Source organism: Zootermopsis nevadensis, unplaced genomic scaffold (assembly GCF_977971745.1).
Source record: "Zootermopsis nevadensis isolate Lab colony 2312 unplaced genomic scaffold, Znev_1.0 Znev_ptg000061l, whole genome shotgun sequence".
Taxonomy (NCBI): domain Eukaryota; kingdom Metazoa; phylum Arthropoda; class Insecta; order Blattodea; family Termopsidae; genus Zootermopsis; species Zootermopsis nevadensis.
The window spans coordinates 24,018,749-24,040,942 of record NW_028259192.1 but is presented as its reverse complement, the minus strand read 5'-3'; the positions used below and the strand labels follow the sequence as shown (position 1 = coordinate 24,040,942).

Here is a 22,194-nt window from a genome sequence, read left to right as displayed (position 1 = left end):
GCAATTTAATTTTAAAATAATTATTCAGATCCTACTTTATATTTTGTACTCAATTAATTAAAATATAAAAATTAATTAACTCTAAAACAAAGAACCGAACTGTAAAATTGAAGCTGGACTACATTTTTGGGTGGAAAAATTATGTAACCTAAGTCCTGAAAGTAAAACTTTCCTACACAAAAAATCAACGGAGCCCTTGACCCAAAATATGCAATGGTTACTGTAAGAAACACAACACCACAAGGGCTGTTCAGAATTCTTGAGGCTCGGCCAGAACTAGGTTCAAGGAAGAAAAAATTTGCATTTTTAAGGAGAAGTGGCCCGGCGGGGGGGGGGGGGTTGTGCTGTTAGCTAACAGATAAGCAAGAACAAGCAATCACAAACAAATACAATATCAGCAACGGAATTTCCTGAAAGGAAAATAATTGCCAACAAATAATTGAAAATCACAATGTAATGCAGTTGAAGTGTCAGAATCGTTTAAATATTTTCCGCCAAGAAGTTGGATTTACAAAGAATTACGCTGCAAAAATTTGCAGTATATAAATTACATACTGAAAAATACGTGATCAATTTTAAATACCACGGACATGTAAAAATAAAGTGAGAATTACCACAACAAGTTCTGACAATTACATTAGTGAAAGCCGAAATCATTTCATGTGAATGAGCGTTAATTAAGAAAGGCCCGAGTTGTGTTTGGGCGATAATTTTAGGACGAAGCCAACATGCATTCTCTCACCTGATGCTTCCTTTTTGAAAGCTGGCGACTTATTTTCAGGCGACTGGACCGTGCGAACACCGCAGTGGCGATACAATTGGTACAGAATACGAGGCGCTCACCGGAGGCAGGATCTGGGTATTTTTTTAAACAGTGACGTGCCAGTCAGGAGACGAGCACTGGAACCTCTTGCGAGTGAACTTGAGCGACGCTTCCCTGACCTGTCTCAACACGGATCGCTGTGAGCTTCTCTACGATGCATTTCGACGCTGCGTTCCGGACTCGGTACGCATGCGCAATTCCGCCCGAGATGCACTACGGCCCGATTACACTAGACGGACGCCGACGTTCTCTCTCTTACGTTCGCTTCGCGACAAACGACGCGCCTTCCGAACGGCGTTCGGCCGCTAACGTGCGTCAGGATCCAAGCGGCGCGGCCGTCTTCACCCTGCTTTCTCCAACGCGGCACCAATTTTTCTTACAGTTTAAAGTGTACTCCTTTGACTGCAGTCGCCACTGCCAAAACTTGGTCAATTACGAATATTGGTCGCCAGATGACGGGACAATCCGCCTGGAACGCGCAGAGTTCTGCTCTTCAGATGACCTTTTGCAGAACTCTGAATATTTGCATCATTACCATTTTTATACGGCATCCTTAATCTAACTCCCGGGCCCTGTTTAAGGTACGGACCTGCAGGGTCAGGAATATGACGGGCTTCAACCCCGGGGACCTCCCAATAAGGAGTCGTCAGCGCTGACAAATGCATACCAAAGTCTGATTTACGTAAACGTGTGTGTGTGTCCATTGGTTGGCTTAAACGAGTTCGTGCTTAAATATAAACACGTATTTTAAACTCTTCCGAGCGTTTTGAAAGCCCACGAAGGCAGTTCATCATCACGCTAACCTGGCTGAGAAACCAACTACTGACCGTCCTTAACTGCGCCGTCATCAATGAGCGTTTAGTCAGCACAAAACATGGGCGATCAGAATACTAAAATCATGGTTGAACGACACAGCCTACATGACGATTTTGAAGGAAGAATTGAGACTGGTTTATGGGCACTGAAGTAGAAAAAGACGAAGGAGAAACGTAGCGCCGCGGGCGATCCGTTCTGTTCCGAGGATGAAGTTTGTTCAAAAACCTTTACGAGTACGCCACAAACTTATCGCTCGCGTTACAGAATTTCATTTTATATAAACTATTACGTCGATGAAGTTGCCATCTGAATGGAGTATTCACTACGAGTGCGCGGTTTAGTTCGTTTATTAAAGCATTTCCTGCGATCTGCAGTAAATAAGACGGATCTTTAACATCTTCCAGTCAGGAAAGGTGTTCTTGGTGTAGCTCGTCGTCGGCTGACATCGAGGACGGTCATTTCCGGTCAAATACAACGCTAGAAGTTTACCAAATGCACAGGGCAGTTTTCACACCAATCAGCGATCGCGTGCTATTTCCTGGGCTCGCCAGGAATGTGATGTGACACTACAGTAATCGATATGCATAAGAAATTCGTTCGTTCGTCCGAGAGGAGGAATGTCTCACACAGACGAAGGAACTGAATCGATATTTCTCAGGATAAACTCAGAGCAAACATCTTTCACGTGTCCTCCGGAGAAGATGTTTGGAGGGCCCCAGAATCGCGTTGATTTGGCTGCCACGAAATGAACTCCGGTCGTCCGGAATGGACGTTTCGACAAGACAAGGAAGAAAACGTATTTGGGGAGGAGAAGCGACAAGGACATGTGTCACGCGAGGGGACAACGGTTCGTATACAGTTTGTACGCAAAGCCACCGTTTTGCCAATGACATCTGTACAGGAATCCTTTGTTATCTTAGAAATGTTATCAAATAATTAATACTATTGGATATTATTTAAATTAGGACATACGAAAATGTAACTACGATTTCGAACTCAGATTTCGCACGCCTTGGATTTAAGTTCTTGATATTCAAACAGAGATTAGTGAGAATTATATGAAGACGTCACTCATGTAAACTTATATAAACAAACATCCAGGACGTTCACATCAGCGAGTACGTCGCAACTTTGCGCTACTTAAAGCCCGGACATGAGACTAAGCGCTCACTGCAGGCACGGGCGCTACAAAGCGTTCTCACGGATCCAATAACAAGAATTATTGTGGTAGTTCTTATTAGAGCTATTTATGATTGCAGGGGACACATTCCTCTTGAGGGCGATACACTTCCTAGATCCAGGGGCGGGAGCAGGTTCGGTTCTGAAAGAGTTTGCGTCAGTGTAGTAATAACAAGAAAGGACAAGCAACTTTTTTATTGTGACGTGGGTGTGTGTCGCGCGGGGGTGTGTCGCGCGGGAAGGGGGGGGGGCAGAACACTGACTCGAGGGGTCGGTCACACGTTGCATAGTAAATCTGCCTATCCAACTTCGCATCAAAATAATGCTGAATATTTTTCTGTATTTATTCTCGTATTCGATATTAAAATTCTATTTACACATAGTTCCAAGAATTTCGTGTGTAAATTACGTCTCAAAGCCACCAATTTCGCATTTCTGTCATAGCTAATGGAATGCGTTGACAGCAGATCCCTTCATATGAAAACAAACAAACAATAAAATCAAAGAGAAATTAATTGCATTTTCCATGACCTTTCGATGTGAGATTTCAGGATTTCGCGAACTTATGGGTAGTGTGGCGGACGCTGAGCGACGTTTCAGAGGTTCGTACTGCCTCCGTCATCAGGGCGATGCCCTTACTACACGGCGCAATGCTCATGAACGGCGTCATCTCTCCTTGCTGTTGTGAGCAGTCGACGTGTTTACAGTTCCAGCCACACGGCTCGCGGTAATTTACAGGGTCGTCATATTACCATTAAAAAAGGGCTTTTTTTCAATAAGGACGTACGACGTATGTCAGCGCCCATTCGAAAAAAAAAAACAATGTCTGCTCTTCTACATTTATTGTTAACGCACGTCTACCAACTTTCATTACAACCACAGAAAGGGTTCAGAGGCTGAAAAGAGCGGACAGAGGTATTTTCGCTCTGGTTCGTTGGCAGTACCGATATCTAGCTACAAACCAAATTTACGACGACACGTTTCAATGTACAGACCCAAGATCCGTCCATCACAACCGCCCATTTGAAACAGAGACGAACTTGTCGGGGGTCGAAACTCATACGCGGGCAGGTTCTGACAAAACCTCGTACCTTCGCTTTAGTCGCCATTAAAGGGGCCCATGCTACCCGCGTTTCACCCATCTCGCTTTCATAATTGAAGCCAGGAACGGTCAGAACTTTAAAGAAGTCGAAGGAACATACCGCGGCCCGTCCGTGCGGGGTTTGAGAGTGACTGCCGCCTATAGTTTGTCTAGACTAACTCGATGTAATGCAGCCTCCGCGCGATCAATGTGGCTGCGGAACTCAGACACTGACTGGATCGGCCGGCCGGCCGGCCGGTCGGTCGGTCGACGGCTCACTGAAATACGAGGGCGTCTCGCACTGGGCAGCGTCACTTACGCCTTGGCTTTCGTTAATACGACTAAAGCTTAAAATACTTAAGTGCTTTCTCTGCTGGCGACGAAATAACACAACATTACGCGATAAACAAGATCTCAGGAACTAGACGCTACCCCAACGTCTCCTGTCGCCAACTCCCCCAAAGCAAAGCATCGTCTGATGTCATACTACCCCAGTTTCCGAAACGTCTCAGATTCGATCTCAACCGTCGCCACCAATCGTGGAATAAAGAAATTTATGAATATGATGAAAACAAATAACCTGAAGAAGAGAGTAAACCCAACTCCCGAAACGTCGTGTCGATAAATAAAACGTACCGCAGACAATGGCCAAAGCTAAACGTAAACACAACAAACGTTTATAATTAGTGCAAATTGATGTTTCTTTTTAAGACACCGCGAAAATAATTAGCCCCTACTCATTATGCAAATTCCATTACAGCTACTTTTACCATTTTCAGAACCTGCACTGCGAAGACACAAATGCAACTATTCCATCTCTTCCCACTTCTCTGTCACGTACCGAGAATGACGAGATGGGCCGAGCATGTGGAGCGCGTAGGGGAGAATTTCGATTGCAAACACTGAACCTCAGGGTAGGGAATGGAACGCGGGACCTCCCGAATACGTAACAGAAATGCTAACCAATCGGCCGCGCTCAACAAACAAATCTCTCAAAATATGTGACTTTTATGGTCAGATTCGACGACAAGAAATGGAGATCCACAAGGCGTTCTTTACAGCTGTGACGTCGCGTCGTCTTATATCGGCGACTGGCAATTCGGAGGACACACCGTCTCCACCTTCAGATCACTACGCACTACTGAGAACAGGCCAATCTAAAATCGTCCTATTCTGTTCAGTGTTGATCGTAGTGACCCAATGCCGGTGGACGGGACAACAGAACGGACTTCGACGTCGTCTAGGGCAGAAAACACAGCCAAACGATGTCGACTGGCTGGAGTCAGTACGTACTGACAGTACTGAGGCTCAATGCGTCTCCACTGCGAATTACTATTGTAATTTAAATGACTTCTATTGTCATCGCGTTAGAACGAGCTGGTCATCTTCTGAACAAGTGGCACAACCACGAACATCCCTGACACCAAGGCAAGGACGCAACCGCAGGTTACTCGTCGACAGATTCAGACATGGAGGGACGCTGCGAATATATTAAAAAAAATCAGTATCGGACAGCCGACAAGGGGTGGAAGGGCATGACAATGGGTTTATCGACTCTGTCCAACATGTGACTAATTTCCAAACACAACACGGCGTATCGGAAATAGGATGTCCCACCCTCAGGTAAGAAATGGGGCGTGTCCATTCAGTTGAGCTCGTCAGGAACAGCTGACATCGATCACTGGACAACACACAGTAAGCGTTCCTTGCAGAACAGGGGGCAAAGTTCTGACAGACACCCGGTAGTATCAAACGCTCGGACACAGGTCTCCTGTAAACGCGGTTCTAAAACCGTGAACCACAGAAGGCAAGAAATTTCTTGGTAAACTGACTATCAGTTTGCCAAGAAGGGCAGTGTTCCACGGAGCATGATCTCACTGAAACTGAGGGACGTTTCGGGCGGTAGAATTTATAAGGTGCATTAGATGCACAATTAGAGTTTACAGTCGCATTGTAGCATCTCCGTCATGGCACAAATTTACTCTCTGTAAGTATTAGAATGCACATGCAATGACGAAAAGATAACCCCAATTTTTGCGTAATTCTGAAATACTTAATCGATTAGGCTCTCTGACGTGTTCCGGAGTCTTAATTAATCCCGCGCCACTGAACCTAACCTTACACAGGCAACGTCTATAATAAAACGCGAAGGGCCTACACAGAAACCATAACGTCCAGAGACTGACAGGGCATGCGGCAACAAGGCTTAAAAATATTTGAAAACAAGCGAAATCAAATTTGTAGCAAATGTAAAAGTCGTACTTAGTTGTCTTCCGGAAAGCAGGAAATGCAAAGTTCAAAGGAAGTTCCAGGTACATGAGACACGAGGCAGAAGGCCCTCGGAGGGGCAGACTGCAGTGGCGGACTGGTAAGTTCACGTGACTCTCGTCTAAGAGAGCACCAACTATGTTGTGAACTACAATTTTTTGTTGCCAAGAAAAGCTGTCATGAATAGCTACATTATAATATTTATTATCGATAGTTACTGATAATCTACGGGTTTCAGTCAGAAATAGAATAGCAAGTTGCTTCCGCGTTACGCGCGTGCTCTGTGTCAGACGCTCCTTAATGAAGCCGGCAAGGGCATCGCAGAGCCAAACAAAGATTCACGTCCCTCGTCGCTACTTGTTGCTACAAGACGTACCCGATCCTTCAACGTGATGGATGACTCAGTAATTCGAAGTGCAAACGTTTCTACTTCTCTCGACGTCATCCAAAGAAAAGAGTTACGATCCGTAGAAGGGGAAATTTCTCTTTGACGGTGTCTTAATGACCGGCTTTGTTAATGAAGTGGTGAACACCGGAGCTTCACAGGAAGCTGTAAAGGTGCATCATGCAATCAGACAGATTGTCTTCGGGATCAGCCAACAGGTAGCCACTGGATGTTACGGGCGGGCAGATCGTGTCTCGGCTCCAAGAAATCATGGTTCCCGCTAAGCCTGGGAGCAATGGAATACGTTCGTGTTCGTTTCATATATCGTTCGTCAATTTAACGACGCTTTCAATTTCTCACGTTACGTAACATCGAAAAATAAGGTGACTGGACTATGAAGTGGCGATTCACGAATAACTTAAGTCACGATAGCCTGTCTGTGGGCCGAGATTTGGAATTGGGGTCTACTGAAAACGAAGCAGATTCCAGATCAGGGACGACACTCACCTGCTGAGACATACGTTGATTTTCCTCCGTCCTCCCGTCGCGTCCACACCTCTCTGCAACAAACAGAAAGATGATGTACACTGTTCATAAATTTCACTGGTTTCCTACTTTACTTAACGACAGTGCATGTACTTCTAAGTTTACTTAGCATGCAATGCGCCTAAGTGCGGCGAGAAATGATGTGACAACGGGCGGCCACGGCCCATTTCAAAACACTGTCTGAGAGGGACCAACAAAATCCGACAGACAGACGGACGAACCCTGTCCGACAGGAGTTGCTGCTTCTGCCATGTACACACGATGCCGGCTCAAAACAGACTTGGCCCACTCGCTGCAGTTGATACAGCGTCCTTAAATACTGTAACGGTCAAACCGTCGTCTTATGTTGTCGAAGGACCAACATCAGAGAGACAATGGCGTGCATGAAGAAAACCACGTAAGTAATAAAGACGCAGATTGTGGTCCTCTGACGTGTGATGACATGGTTACCAGTGTTTCGGAGGAATGTATCTCCTCCACCTTCGAGGTTGGAGAATGTTCTCCTCAGTGATGTGAAGAATACACAAAGAAATATAAACATGGGGCGCACTTAAACCCTGCAGATGGAGGCGATAACTGCTGCCGAAACGCTTGTAACCACCTTCGCATCCAACATCTTCCCCGCCGTCAAAACCCGACGACTCTAAAAGCCAGCCTGCTTCATCCGCTCGATCTGGCCCTCCGCACCTTCTGCTGGACAGCCCTGTGGCCAGTGCAGATGCACCCACAGCAGTGGTAAGGATACTCGTAGACGCAGTAGCGCGCTGACAGGATACGGCCCACTTAGAACCGCCTGCACAGCAGCGTATAGACTGCACGCGTGACAGAGGAGTCGGAGAAGTTGCCGCAGCCGCGCGGCGAAGGAGGATAAAATCGCATTCCAGCCATATCCGGTTCACTTTACGGAAACAAACGCTCCGTCCGTCTTGGCCAGTGTTCGTCTTCCCCTCGCGCTCTTGTACCCTGCATTCGACAGACAGACAGACTTCCGGCGCATCGCAGAATCCGTGCGTCAAGCATTTATCTCTCCCGGGAGACGGTGAGCTCTTTTTGTTACTGTTTATGTGGGTGTAAAACTTGGTGCGGCTCCCTAACCTTTTTCTCACTAGCAGCACGCACGCCCTATTTGTCAAAGACAAACTGACACATCACGAGCAGGGCGTACAAAACCTTACACGGCCACAAATATGTATCGACAGACAAATCCCTGCCCTAGAAGAATACGGGCTTACGAAAACAAGACAATTCTCACGGAGGTCTCTGCCCCGCGGACAGTTGGTGCTTCCCAAACATTTAAAAGCGATTTCTACTTTTTGAAATCTCATGTAACTGTTTCTTCATTACAAAGGGTTTGTGGAGGACGGGGAGGGGGGAACCGTCCCGTCAGTCCCCGTGCTCAAGAGGGAAAAAGCATTCTTCACGGAGTTCGGCCGAAGGAACGTTGCGGCACGCCACCAAAGTCGAAAACCAGGGAATAACTGACGCCGTTACTTAGCAACGCGTGTGATGTGGTCGGCCACGAGCAGGAATTTCGATTGTTCCGGTCCTTCGACAAATTTGCAGGAGCAGACCTCGTGGCCTTGTCGCCCTGTGTCCCGCAGGGCAGGGAGGGGCTGCAGCACGTGGATCGCGAGGTCGTACCTACGGCACGTTACCATAACAACCACAGAATCCAATTCAGAACTAATCTGAACGTAGGGAAATAACAAATACGGAGAAGCGCGAGGCAGCCAGTCAATCGTGATTCGTCCGTCGCTTGTTTCAAATGCTCTGCAGCTCTTCCTGGTGCCCGTGTCCACGAGCTCCTCCTGAACTAGCCTAACCCAACGCGTCTCCAGCTTATCGCCGATAGCACACGCACGCACTGGACCTGCGAAAGGGTGGGTGTGGCCCACGAAGCAGCTCCCGTGCCCGTGCCAGAACTCCCGATTTCTGATCTATTGTCTTGTCTTACTTCCCAAAACACGAGGTGCGATCGGAAGGTTTCCAGACTGCGCGTATAAAAACCCGTACACTTATCTCAGGTATTAAATGCATCCATCACCCTCGAAGTAGTTCCCCTGGGAGTGAACACAACGATCCCAGCGCCGCTGCCAAGCCTGGAAGCATCCCTGGAAATCTTTCTTTGTCAGCCTGTCAAGCACCATCTGCGATTCTGCCTGAATCTCTTGCCAAAGACTCGCCAAAACGGCTACGGAAACCTATGAAATGCTAAAGCACGCATTTGGGGATGGATGAATTTAATACCTGAGATAAGTGTACGGGTTTTTATACGCGCAGTCTGGAAACTTTCCGATCGCACCTCGTACGTTCTTTTCGTGGGTCCAAAAACTTAATTTCCGACATCGCGCCTTTCAGAAACTGAGCAGTGAACTTCGCACAAACACGTGTAGTACACGTGTTCAGCTCAAACGTCTCAATGAACTGCGTGTGCGCAGGAACACGTGCACATATCAACACTGTCTGCAGACAACGCGTACAGAAATCAGTCAAAAATCCTGGGTATAGATGGGAGGATAATATTAAAGTGCATCTTACCGAAATAGGGCGTGTACTTAATTCAAATGCCTGAGTATAAGGGCCAGAGCCGGGCACTTACGGACACAGAAATTAATGTCAGGAATGTACAAACAGAGGGGAACTTCGTGACTAGCTGTGCCACTGTCGGCTTCTCAAGGAGGACTCTTTCAACTGTAAACACTAAACAGCATTTACGATACCCACGGTCTGTCAGTCAAAATTATATATTTTTTTTGTTTTGTCTTCAGTTTTGATTCAAATTTCCCTGTATTCAATCCCAAATATTTCAACGACTTATCACCACGGATAATGCAAAGTGCTGATCCAATGCTAAGTCCGTAGTCGTGCGCAAATTTCGCGCGTCCTCCATGTTGATACTACTGACGACAAAGTGCAAAGGCCTGAGGGAAGTCCACAAAAGACACGTCATCACGGGGCAGAGAAATACTCACAAACCCTCAGCTTCAAACGGGTCTGAAGCTGTCAGCGCCAACAGCAATTCTTCCGTCAAAATTTAATGTCTACCAAATTGCCCAGAGCTCACGCAAGTAACTGCACCTCCGGCCGGATTAAAATAAAGTCTCTATTTGCTCGCCCGCCGCCGGATCAAAGCGCAAACACGGCCTAGTGCAGGGGTAAACAAACAGCACGCACGTCGCAAGCGCTTGATGGCGAATCACGCTGAATGCTACGTTGACCGACGAGGGGGGCGGCGGTGCGATAATAATCTGAGCGCGAAGAACGCGCCCCAACTGGATACACCACGTGCGATCCTTCGGAACCCTTCGCTCCTCCTAATGTTATTTTGCCGCCCAGATACTCTCCTCTGCGACATCGGTGTGCTTATTCGACGACGCTGTCCGGAGCTCCGAACGAGGAGATTAATGAATTGAAGAGGATACGAAAGGAAACGGTCATGGCCTGAATTTGCCTGGAGGATCAGCCTTGTCTTAGAAGGGCCACGAATTGAAGAAGACGGCAGGCGACTGGTTCAGCGATAGAATTGCTTTGAATAAAACATAAATATCCACTAAGCAACTCTCTGAGTCTGCTGATAAAAATTAAGAGTGTTGAACGCCTGGCGCCTCTCCCGTGTGAAAACGAAACAACGGTAAGATGGCACAGCTCACGATCAGCTGTGTTTACATTCGGCTATGTCAGCGTTTGTTTGCTCGTATGTACGCAAGGCCACATTAATTCAAGGCAAACTTGAAACATTCTAACGCTATGGTGAGACTCCAAGGTCTGCAGAACCAGTGCCTGCGTCTTGGCAGGCCGAAGTGGCGTCGCCAGAAACAAAGATGTCCGCTTGCGTCCACATCACCAGCTAAACGAGCAGCCCATCAAGACTGCGTTCTGCGTGCCTAAGCACGGCCAGCCAAGTCCACAAGATGTTTGTGTTCGTTCTGTAGACACGACGTCGAAAATCGTAAATTTTATGTTTCCAAAAATCAGGCATTTCGAGAAAAAAAAAATTTCTAATTCAGTACGCAATTTTGCAACTGTAATAATTTTTAAATCGCATGTATTAGCTTCGAGCTATATTTTCTTCAAAACGACAAAACGAATTACGTTTCAAATTTGTTTGCGACCTCAGCATTTTGCCGGCCTGCTAACTGTCGACAAAGTAGTCCAACAGGTGGCAGGCCCTGGCACCTGTCACCGCCTTCCATAAGCGACCTGAAAAGTTCCTTGGCGCTGACTGCAACGCTCCTCTCCATACATAATTCATGTGTCAGACGGACAGATGCAATAGTTTCCACTTCATAACAAACCACACAGAGCTTGGGAGAAAAAAAACACAGCAGGTCCGACGGCTGGGACCAGCCTATTCTGAATCGACTAATCTAAGTTGTATTTCCTTTGGAGCAATTTTCACATTCAGCCTTGCCCAGTGCGATCTTACGTCTTGTCCCCTTTAAACCACGTGATTAAACTTCTATGATTTACCACAAACTTCCCGTAATGTACAGGATGATCATAAATGTTCTGTAAAATAACTCCGTGTGTGACTAAGCACACACAAAACTTTTATTGTCTGACTGTTTTAATATGGCTTCAAATGAGAACAAAAATGTAGACACAAAAGATTATAAGAAACACAGCGATTGAGAGACAAGAAATCCCTGAGGAACGATATTAAGTGTGTGTGTGAGGGTGTGGACTGAGCTCGCGTGTCTCGACATTCGGACCGGTGGCGGGCTCTCGTGGACACAGTAAAGTACCTTCGGGTTTCGTTAAAGGTGAGCGAGAATCAGCTTCTCGCGGAATTACTTAAAAGAAAAGGTAAGAATAATAGGTGTCTTCTGGGTTACGACACCCTGTACTCTCGCAGGTAGATGCAAACGTTTCAGAGAAACATTATGTCTCCATCTTCAGGGCATCCCAAAGATGGAGATGGATATTAGGTCAGCCAAAACTACTACGATCGACAAATCGCGGTTTAACAAATCGATTATTTCCTTCGTCGATTAATCGACCGAGAAACATTTTTATTTATTGATTTATTCTCGTGAGATAATTTAGCAGCTTAACCGTCACTGTCACATTTTGTGAGGAGCCACAAAATGTGAATTACTATAGCAGAAGTTGTTTAGCAGGCATTTTAAAAAATTCGTAATTTAAAGTGACACGATTATAGTTCTAGAAATAATTAATTACACCCGCGGCAAAAAGCCCACGTTTTGCCGCTCTGTCGAGTACGGGAATAAAGTCCATAATCGGCCAACAACCCCGTTCACCGGGGAGCCGATGCACAGCAACGGTTGCTTGGTTACAAGAGTCGAGAGTAATCGAGAGTTCAAAGATCGAAGTAACACAACACCGCGATGTTGCGTGGGCTTTGACGCCGTGTACTGAACCATGACTGTTCGATATTTGTGCTGTCAGACGTTGAGACGAACGAATCCATGGAGCGGTACATTTTAAATACAAACATAATCCACACCACCTGACCACATTTCCATAAGACCCATTTTAATATTATCACCCGACGTCCCCTCTTCAAGAGAGCTACATTTTCCGCCCATTGATTACCGCAAATAACATTTGATAAGGAACACAAATTGTGAGCTGTCCCCAAAGCTTGCCAGTGTTTCAGAGGTTCTTACTGCCTCCATCATCAGGGCGAAAACTACCAGATTCATACTCGCCGCCATGAGAACCTGAAATCTCACATCTTGTGAACTCTTTACACGATGTTCGAGTACTGTCGTGGCCCAACGAGATGAAACTTGCCGACAATACCAGCAGAGTGCACGCATGTAGCAAAGAAGAAGGTCTCCGCTGGGATGGGAAGACCAAACCCGACGAAGACACGTCCATTGGAAGAAAGTAGCATTGCAGGTATCTGCATCTTCATCTGCCAGCCCAGGGCTCCTTCTCCACATCGCAACAAGTCCATTGGGTCATGCTGTTACTAGGACAACGAGGGACAAACGGTCAGCAGGCGGAGCTTAGACATCCCATTGGCTCGTCAAGTGAGTACCGACCTCATTACCGCCAATGGCTTATCAAGTTACATCGGTAAGAGTAGTTAGTAGGTCCGGACCGCACAGAAAACACTTCACTTTGTTTCAACGAGAGACTGAATCCAAATGGCGGAGAAGTCGAACGCCTGTCCGCCACGAAACATGCCATAACATCGGACCAGAACTCAATTACAGAGACCGATGACTGTCAATGAGCGAACTGCTTCGAAATAGAAGGCCACGTTCTCCTAAGACCCGAAATTCGGGCAAGAGTCTCAAGCGGGCGGATGGTGACCGCGGCGGACTGCCGAAACGGAGTCCCTCCCTCAGAGGGCCAGCTCTGGCCCCTTCCACTGCCGACTCAGGCTTCGTCCAGATACGGTTTTTAAAACAGACTGAATTAATCAGGAATCAATGTCAATAAAGTCCCCCCCCCCCAGTTCTTCTTCTTATTATTCATCTCTTATCTTCTGTCTTCACGGCTAAAGTTTTATGTTTCGTGCGAGGTCCAGAGAGCGTTCATCTTCATTTAAACTTGCGTATTTCTGCCCTGGCTACTACTGATCGCCTATAGTCGAAAATGTACGTACGCGGGGATTAATTAAACACGCGTATTATAAAAGCACAAAGCTCTCTCTCTCACACACACACAAACTTTTAGCTGTTATTGAAACCGCATCCAACCCATTTCATTCTCCTCACTACGCCGTTTTTTGCTGCATTTATATAATTTCAGTGACAGATCTACTTGCCGATTTAATTAAATGTGCGCGTCTCTCTGTGGTCAATGAACTCTTTGACACTGTGGTACATTGCCCCTCGACATCTGGCCTTAATATCGTAAACAGGGTACGTATATACTGAAAGGCGCGTCGGATGTCACATTGACATTTGACAGCTCAAAGATGTTAAGAAATGCCATATAATTAATTAGCAATCCTGAAGAAACAAGAAATGGTCACAAAATTTTCATCTGAACATAAGGAGGGAAAATCTACTGAGACGTTGGCGTAGACGAGATGAGTGTGGATGATGAGGAAATACGGACAGTATCTGCACTGATCTGGCTCCGCACAGCGCGATTCACCGCCCTGATGATGGAGGTTCTACAACCCAAAACTCAGTCACGTTCGTACGCACCGCCGTGAGAATCTAACCTAACCTAACCTAACCTAAATGCTTCCGCCCACCGTCAAGTTAAGGCCAAAGTCGTCTGCATTTCCGTCCGTCTTCGTTTCTCCCACGATTAAATACATCGTCACTTTTAAGGCGAAGCAACTTCTCCGACACGTATGTTACGCGTACAGTATAAACACGAACTTGCAGGCGTTTCATCGGCGATTGAATCAAATCAACAAATTCTAGTTTACAATTTTCCAAGAAACTTAATCCACAGCGAATAGGAAAATAATTTCACACACACGAAGTACCACGGCGAAGTGCGGTTCAATATACAGGGCGTTGAGATGGGCCTGGGAGGTAGCACGCGCGTAAAACCTCGAGGTCTCTGGCTCCCCTGGTCATATCTGGGAGATGGCTGTTATTTTAAGTGGGACGACACAGCGGCCAGCGATGGGCTGAATGAAAACAGTTTTGGTCCACAGCAACTCCGAATGTGTAGGTATCGATTTATCAGAAAGACGTATCGCAGACATGGAAAAATGACACTTTTACGCTCGATTAGTTGCCAGGCAACACAGGCGGCACTTGGAAAGTAATTTCACAAATGTCCACGGGTTCATGAGTCGATACCACGTCTGCAACATTACTCACAAGGTAAAGAGACGCCAGACGCTATTAACAAGTTGCCTTGTTTAATTAAGGTCGTACCGCCATTTAAAATTACCACCTGGGACTAGGGCGCACACAGATTGTTAATATTAAATTATCAAAAATGAACTCGTGATAATTACAGTAACAATAATTCAGGAATAGGCCAGGGGCAATCCCGGTATCATCCAGAGTAGGAGAACTTTTCTGCGGAAAGAATAATATTCTGGATCTAACTGAACAGCACACGTAAAAGTGCGATTCGTAAATCTGGAAATTTAATATTCGACTGTGACGACGCAAAGGAACTTCGTGGGCGCAAGGGTCAGATCCCTTAATTATTATTAATAAATCATAAAAGAGCAAATTCGTGCAAGTCACTACTTCAGAACGAGTCCTGAAGGACGCAACAACACGGAACAAGGGAAAAAAGTGGGCACATGACAAAGATTGCTTGTCGTCACTTCGTAACTTTAAATAATAAAGGGTCAAGTTTAGAGAACAGAAAATATGTGTGTCAGTATTTGCTATTGGTCAGTTCGGTGAGTAAGGAGCCGGCCTGTGTAGCCTCGTTGCAGTGAACCGCTATGTTTGTGTGTGTCAGACAGACGCAGAGCGGGCGGTCATTGACCCCAGCATTCGATGCCGCAGCTAGTCTCGCCGGCCTTGTTCGCGCACGGCTCGACCGAAACACCGAGAGCCACTGCGGCGGAACTCAACCCACGACCCGCGGGACAAACACGGCCCGACCAAATTTAATCGACGAAGGGAGTCGGGCGACGCGCGAACAGAAATTTCGGGCGGAATAAATATCTCGCTCATTCAACCCTCGCGGCCTTCCTCGAAAATTAGGTTCAGGTTCATCTCAGTCTGCGGTTTGATTCCCTGCAACAGCGGGGAATTCTGTCTTCACAAAGAACAAACCCCAGGAGCTAAAGCGGACGGAACGTGAAGCTCATCTCCACAGAAGTACAGAAGTTTTCTTTGGTAAGGGGAAGCTACTTCGCCTTTATCTGAATTTCAGAACTTCCTCTATGGACTAGAGTTCTTAAAGATAAGCTAACAGTCGCACAGCTTGTCATACAAATTCCCCATCTTTTATGGAACCCGAAGGTCCATCACCCCCCCCCCCCCACCACCACCACCACCACGCTCTGTCTTAAGCCAGATGAAACCACTCCATACCATCCCACCAGATTTATGAGATTCATTTTAATATTATAACCTCCCATTTATTCCTATGTGTCTTCTCTCTTTAGGCATTTTGACGAAAATTTTGCATTAATCTCTCAAATAATTGTGACATTCCTTGGTCTGATCGAACTATTGACATTGGTGACGAGAGAAATTACGAAGCCCCCCGGAGCGCAATTTTTGTCCATCCTCCAGTCACTTTCTTCCTCTTAGGTCCAAATATTTCCCCCTTCTCACACCCCCACCTCCGAAAACCGAGAGACCAATTTTCGCGTCCTCACAAAGCAAAATACAAATTCACGTCATTTGCCAATTACTTTTTCCAATCTCGACAATGAAGTTTCATTCCTAACACTTCGTCACATGTCATGCGCTTACTGCATTAGTCAGGTTACTTATTCGTGTTCTCACAGAGCCGAAACAAAGTAACGTCGCAAGATTTACTTAAGAGCAGAAACCCGTAATGTGGCGCCACACGCAGGCAGGCGACGGCACCAGCTTCCTTTTACCCCGCCTGTGGGCTTCGCCAGTCCTGCAGCACCACGAAAGGACAAAGCCCGGTTCACAATGAGTCGACGATTGTGACAAAATCCGACAGTTACAAAACTCTACTCGGACCTGATCACGCCTGAATTCAAACCCTCCACAGCGAGCTCTCGGCGTGTCCATTCTTTAACACAACGATGTTAAGATTCGTGTGCGTTTCGACTTGAACGCCCGGGGGTTCGATTTCAGGATTTTTAGAAATCTGATTTTATCTTCAAGTGGAAATCCTGGGGTACATGAAATTATATTTTAAAAATTTTACGCAGAAGACGTGAAGTCGCCATTTTGATTTTAACGCGAGTTACGGCCTAAAATTCAGGAGCAGGGCGATACATTAATTATTCTCCTGCACAATTAATAACGTAAGAGTCGCGCCTCCTGGCGAGAGCAGTTGCAGTGAAATAAGTTTTCTAATCCAATTTATAAATTTACTTTTGCGTGGCAGATGTTCAAACCGAACAGGCAGAGTTTATCAAAATCGAAATCCTGTACTCGCGTCTAAAAAATCCGAGTCTCAAATGTCGCGTTATTTATGTCTTGTGCTAGAGCAAATGATGCGCTTATTTCAACAAACATTTCTCGGAAATAAGAAAGGACGCGGTTTCAAAATCCTCACACACGACGCCCAAAAAGTTTGGCCTCTGCTAAATGCAAAGTCAACGAAGGCTAAAACTCACGGTTCTCGAAACTTCTAATATATGACTCAGAGAGCTAAAAGGCGAGACCGAGAAAATTTTGTCTTCTAAATCGGCAGTGGATAGGAAAATTAAGTCAGCCTCTGAAAGGAACCAGACGACAGACAAACAAACCGGAGTTCTTAGAATCCTAACTCTTATTAAGAGTCGAAAAAAAATTAACAGAATTAAAAATTGAAGATGACTGTCTTCTGCGATGTTGTGCTGAGAAGTCTAGTAAAAGTTTACCGACGTTTCAGAGGTACTTGATGCCTCCATCATCAGGGCGATGATCAACTGGGGTCCTCGTACAGAGCAATCGACGTTCTGCACGAGAAAAATCAGTAACTTCTGGAGCGGAATACGAACCACGATCATCCACTCACAATTCATAAGACGATCAATTCAGTGGTAGCAGAGAGAGTTCCTACCGTAGTCGATGAACATATTTCACCGTTCGAGAAATCGTCTACTGTGAATTCTGGAATGTTACCGCAGTAATCGCATAACGCCACTGGAGCGAGCCAGCTCAATCCTGATCGCATCTGACACGCTCTGTTTCTCTGCCTTTTTCCTCCGAAGTGGGATCGTCCACCGAAATTTCCTCCCAAAAATTTCCCCAGCAACGAGCAGAATGAGAAGAGATTTTTATGAGGACGCAAATGAAATAAGATGAGAAATGTGGCAGACTCTGGAGCTACGTCTTATCGCCCAAATAACTGCGAAGAAAGTGATTTGCGCAGACAGCGAGCAAGCGACGCGTCTATCGATCGCCGAGTCCTGGAGGAGACATTCGGGCAGACGGAGGTTGTTGCTACCTGCCCCTTGGCTCGGCGCAACACCGTCCCAGGGCACAACTCCACGCTTTCGGGGCTTCTCAGCTGCGAACCCGAGGTCATGCAGGTGGATACGGACGTTTCGGAGGATCCTGAAGATGGCGGCGGTACCTACCCACAAGTCTAGACGGCGATACTACAATAATATTGCAGGAAATGTAAAAATTAATCCATTTAATAACACAAAGGTTTGGAGGCATCTTCTAAGGAGGGCATGTAACGAGAGCCTGAAGATGGGAATGTAATGACGAAACATGTAGCCAGCTCATAATAAAGTCTACATTTTGTGTGTGACGCGGTAATTAAAACTATGACTTTTCCGGTTCTCAAGGGAATGAGTGTGAAGATCTTCTGGGTTGTTGCGCCGTGGAGTCTGGTCGACGTTCACCGACGTTTCGGCCTGATTACGAAGGCAGCAAGTACCTCTGAAACGTCGGTGAACGTCGACCAGACCTCACGGCGCAGTAACCTAGAAGACGGCCATCTTCGGTAATTAAACATTAATTGCATAAATTACGAGGCCCCTCTTCGTGTCCCTCACTGAGCCGAGAGCACTTCACACTGGCAAGACATTCACTCACAGCTTCGTTCATCTGGACTGCATCTCACGCCAGCGGATCTGTGGCATACGTCACTCTAGCCCTCAGCCCGCTCACCCCTATGTGGGCGGTTTAGCAGTGCGTGGTAAAATGTTGAATTACCCACCCACCTGCCCAACCCCCCTGGAGCCTCCAGCAAAATAACGGGTGTTTGCATTATCAGCGCCTTCGAGTTCCGATGAAGGCAACACGCAACACGCGCTTTGCGAACGGCCCAAAGGCGTCTGTTCTACGATCTGAATTCGGCTGGTAAATTATAGTGGCGAATGGAAGAGACTGCTTCCGAGACCTAAGTGTAGATGGGAGGATAATATTAAAATTGAACTTAAAAGATAATTCATGTGGCTCAGGTTAGATACCACTGGCGCACTCTAGTGAAAACTTCTCGACTGCGTCAGCTTCTGAAGGATGATCCATCGCTACAAGTTATTTCGTTAGTACAAATGATCTTCTTCTGCTTCTCTTCGGGATACATTTAAAAGTTAAAACTTGTCGGAACGTTACGTACGTATCAGCACGCCCCACGTGTCTGCCCCAGAGCAGGTCCGCCAACGCGCGTGCGATGCGGAAAGCCTACGGAGCGCACATGTTCCTCTGTGCATCGACGCGTCTCGCGCTTACGTCACCAATATATTGCTTAATTTCGAGCCTTGTTGCCGTCAGCTTCGACCTGTTCCAACTGAAATTACACGCGCGGTTACTTCACAGTCCTGGGGCCGCTGCATTCATCTGCCAAGTGAACCTGGAGGGATCCAACAGGACGGCCTGACCAAACACAAATTCGTATCGACGCACAACACAGAAATTGCCTTGCAAGTCGGTAAGGAAACTCGCCTACAAGCAATTCCATACAAATAATTCTGCAACACTTCTTTCTTTTTGGAACAAAGACAAATTTAAACCCGCGAGAGGGATAACCCCATCACTAAACGGAAGTGCCAGCCTTCGGCTCCGACTGCCTTATCCTTTCAATAGGAATTTGGTGGGCCCGGGTCGGTTTCTTCATGTCAGGGTAAAAAAAAGATTCACTGCCCCAGTCGGGAATCTAACAGGGGACACCCGGTTCGTGTCTCCGTCATCCTGGGCAAGTGCACAAAATGTTACCTAAGACTTTGTCTTACGGATAGTGAAACGCAGGACGGTAAGATGGGCTGGGCAAACAGAATGTGGGAAGAAAGAAATGCTTACAGATTTCTGGTGGTAAAACCTCTTGGAGAACAGCCACTTCCAAGTCCTCGGAAGAGAATTAAAGAGAAATAAGCCGTGAGGATCGGTCCAATGGAGGACTGGAGTAACAGAAGGCGTTGGACCAGAGAATTGGACTGAGCTGGCGCTTTAACATCCACGTTGTGCTTATCGACAGACTCCGACACCCGGCCCCGAAGAGAGACTTCGATACGGGATCGTGTGCAGTTGATTTGTGGTGCCAACAAGTGTGTCGCGCTGTTGTCAATGCTTCGTCATTTTCTCAGGGTCTGAACAGGTGTTGGGTATTCAGCGAGACGACGTTTCCTTCCCCATTCCGGACCACGGAACTCTGACTTACGACAACAAATTCTTCGGCGCGAGGCGTAACGGTAAGTCAACCTACGTGGCTCTGGTCCTGAATGTACGTCGGTTCAGAGTACAGCAAGCGAGGGTGAAAACGACGCTGACAGTTGCTCACCCAGTGTTGAAATTCCCCGCTATCTGTGCAAATCCAAGGGCTCATTTCCGCCGCCATTTATAATTGAATCCAGTCCACACTTTCATACCGCAAAGGCCTATTTTCATACTGCCCTCCCATCAACGATCTGGTCTCCCAAGGAAGTGTCTTCCTTTCATGTTTCTGACCTAAACTGCATATGTATCTCTCATCTCTCCCACGCGTGCTACATGCCCAGTGATTGCACTTTAAAGTGCATCCTAAATAAAAGAATTGAATAAAATTTTCTGCAGACCTGGCGTATGCTCACTTCCGTGTGTTTCTCTTATCCAGTCAAAAGGATAATTCTTCCTGACCGCGTGTTAATGAAACCAACGTCATCAATGTTCATTTATTCTTGTGAGACCTGAGAAGACTTCTGCACATTCGTGCAACCCAAATTTAACTTTCGTTTCTTTTAAGATGGCTGTGTCTTCTGGGTTGTAGCGCCGTGTAGTCTGGTAGATGTTTGCCAACGTTTCAGAGGTCCATGCTGTCTCTATCATCAGGGCGACATACAAGAAGACAGCCATCTTCGAATTTAGCGTTAAATTTACTAACACGCGCCAAAGCTCCAGCTGAAGTTATCGGAAACAATTCTCGATTACGTCGAACTCTGAATTGAATATACGGGCACATTTGATTGTCTGGGTAGTGAACTTGGAGCAGCTTCGGTACAAGGTAACGGAACACAGTTTTTCCGCCAAGTTTCCTTTGTTTTTCTCCTTCCTGTTCTTGAAGAAAATACAGACAAACGCATTCATTTCAGAGAGACACAAAGACCCGAACACAAAACTGCAATAACCGCTCTGACGCAAGGCTAAGAGAAAATCAGACGGCCAAAGATTGGGTAATCGACGAAGGATAAATTGGAAAGGATTCGGATGCCACATCGGCACTTGCCTGGAGGGACTGAAGAAGGCCACGAAAGATATATCAGGATAATCGGTCTCTGGACCTCCCACACGCGAAGCAGGAGTGCCAACCACTCGGTCGTGACAATTCAAAAATGGCTCCGAAGTATTTAACGGCGTCTTCTTAGTGGTGCCGATGGCCGCCCCGACGCCCAAACGGCGTTAAGCCCCAGGAGACCGACGTCGACGTCTTAGCGCCGTGTTTTGTGAATGTTCGAGAAACAAAAATGAAAGGGGAAGGCCAGGACTGAGGAAAGTCAGAAGCGGACGACGTGGTTGTGACGTCGAATAACGGGGCGTGCTACACCGAGGCAGGTTCTATGTGGAGCGGACGTTGAACTGCGGACCGAATTTTCAAGAACGTTCGCTGACACCATCCGCGCAGGCCATGCGATACGTGAAGAAGGCACCGTTACTTCACGATGTGGGCGACTCCAACCGGAAGTGTGAACACTACACACTGCACTTCGAGGCGAAAGTCAACAAGGCGACAAGTCGTAAGAAAAGTAGGCTCCAGGCACAGCGATGCAGGGCCGAACGTTACATCAGCTCGTTAGAACACAATTCAACAAAGTCGTCCACTGTCCAGAACATTTAGAACCGTGTCCACCTAACAAAGCTGGAAGACGTAGAGTCAGACCATACATCGATATTTAGTATCATGCAAGAAGCTGGCCGTCGCTTAGACAGTCAAGCAATCGCCAGTCTTCTATGTACCCCGAAGATTAATTACAGTGTTCGTAAGATTCCTTGGCCATATCACTCCAGTACGCACATTTACATCCTTCCATGTTGATATTATCGTCACACTAATGCGTAAGTCCCCCAAGTGACGTCATTCCTTTCGGTTTTCCGACAAAAAAGGACTACATGAATATCTTCGCGGTTT

The 22,194-nt window shown here is 46.6% G+C and overlaps 1 protein-coding gene across 1 annotated transcript in view; it reads right to left on the bottom strand.

Moving 5' to 3' along the window:
- Blimp-1 (PR domain zinc finger protein 1) overlaps positions 1-22,194 on the bottom strand; it is a 76,955-nt gene that overhangs the window by 45,929 nt on the left and 8,832 nt on the right. The window contains exon 2 of the mRNA XM_022078289.2: positions 7,060-7,112. Within this exon, the coding sequence (XP_021933981.2) occupies positions 7,060-7,071 (12 nt within the window). The 5' untranslated portion in view covers positions 7,072-7,112. The remainder of the gene's footprint in view (positions 1-7,059; positions 7,113-22,194) is intronic.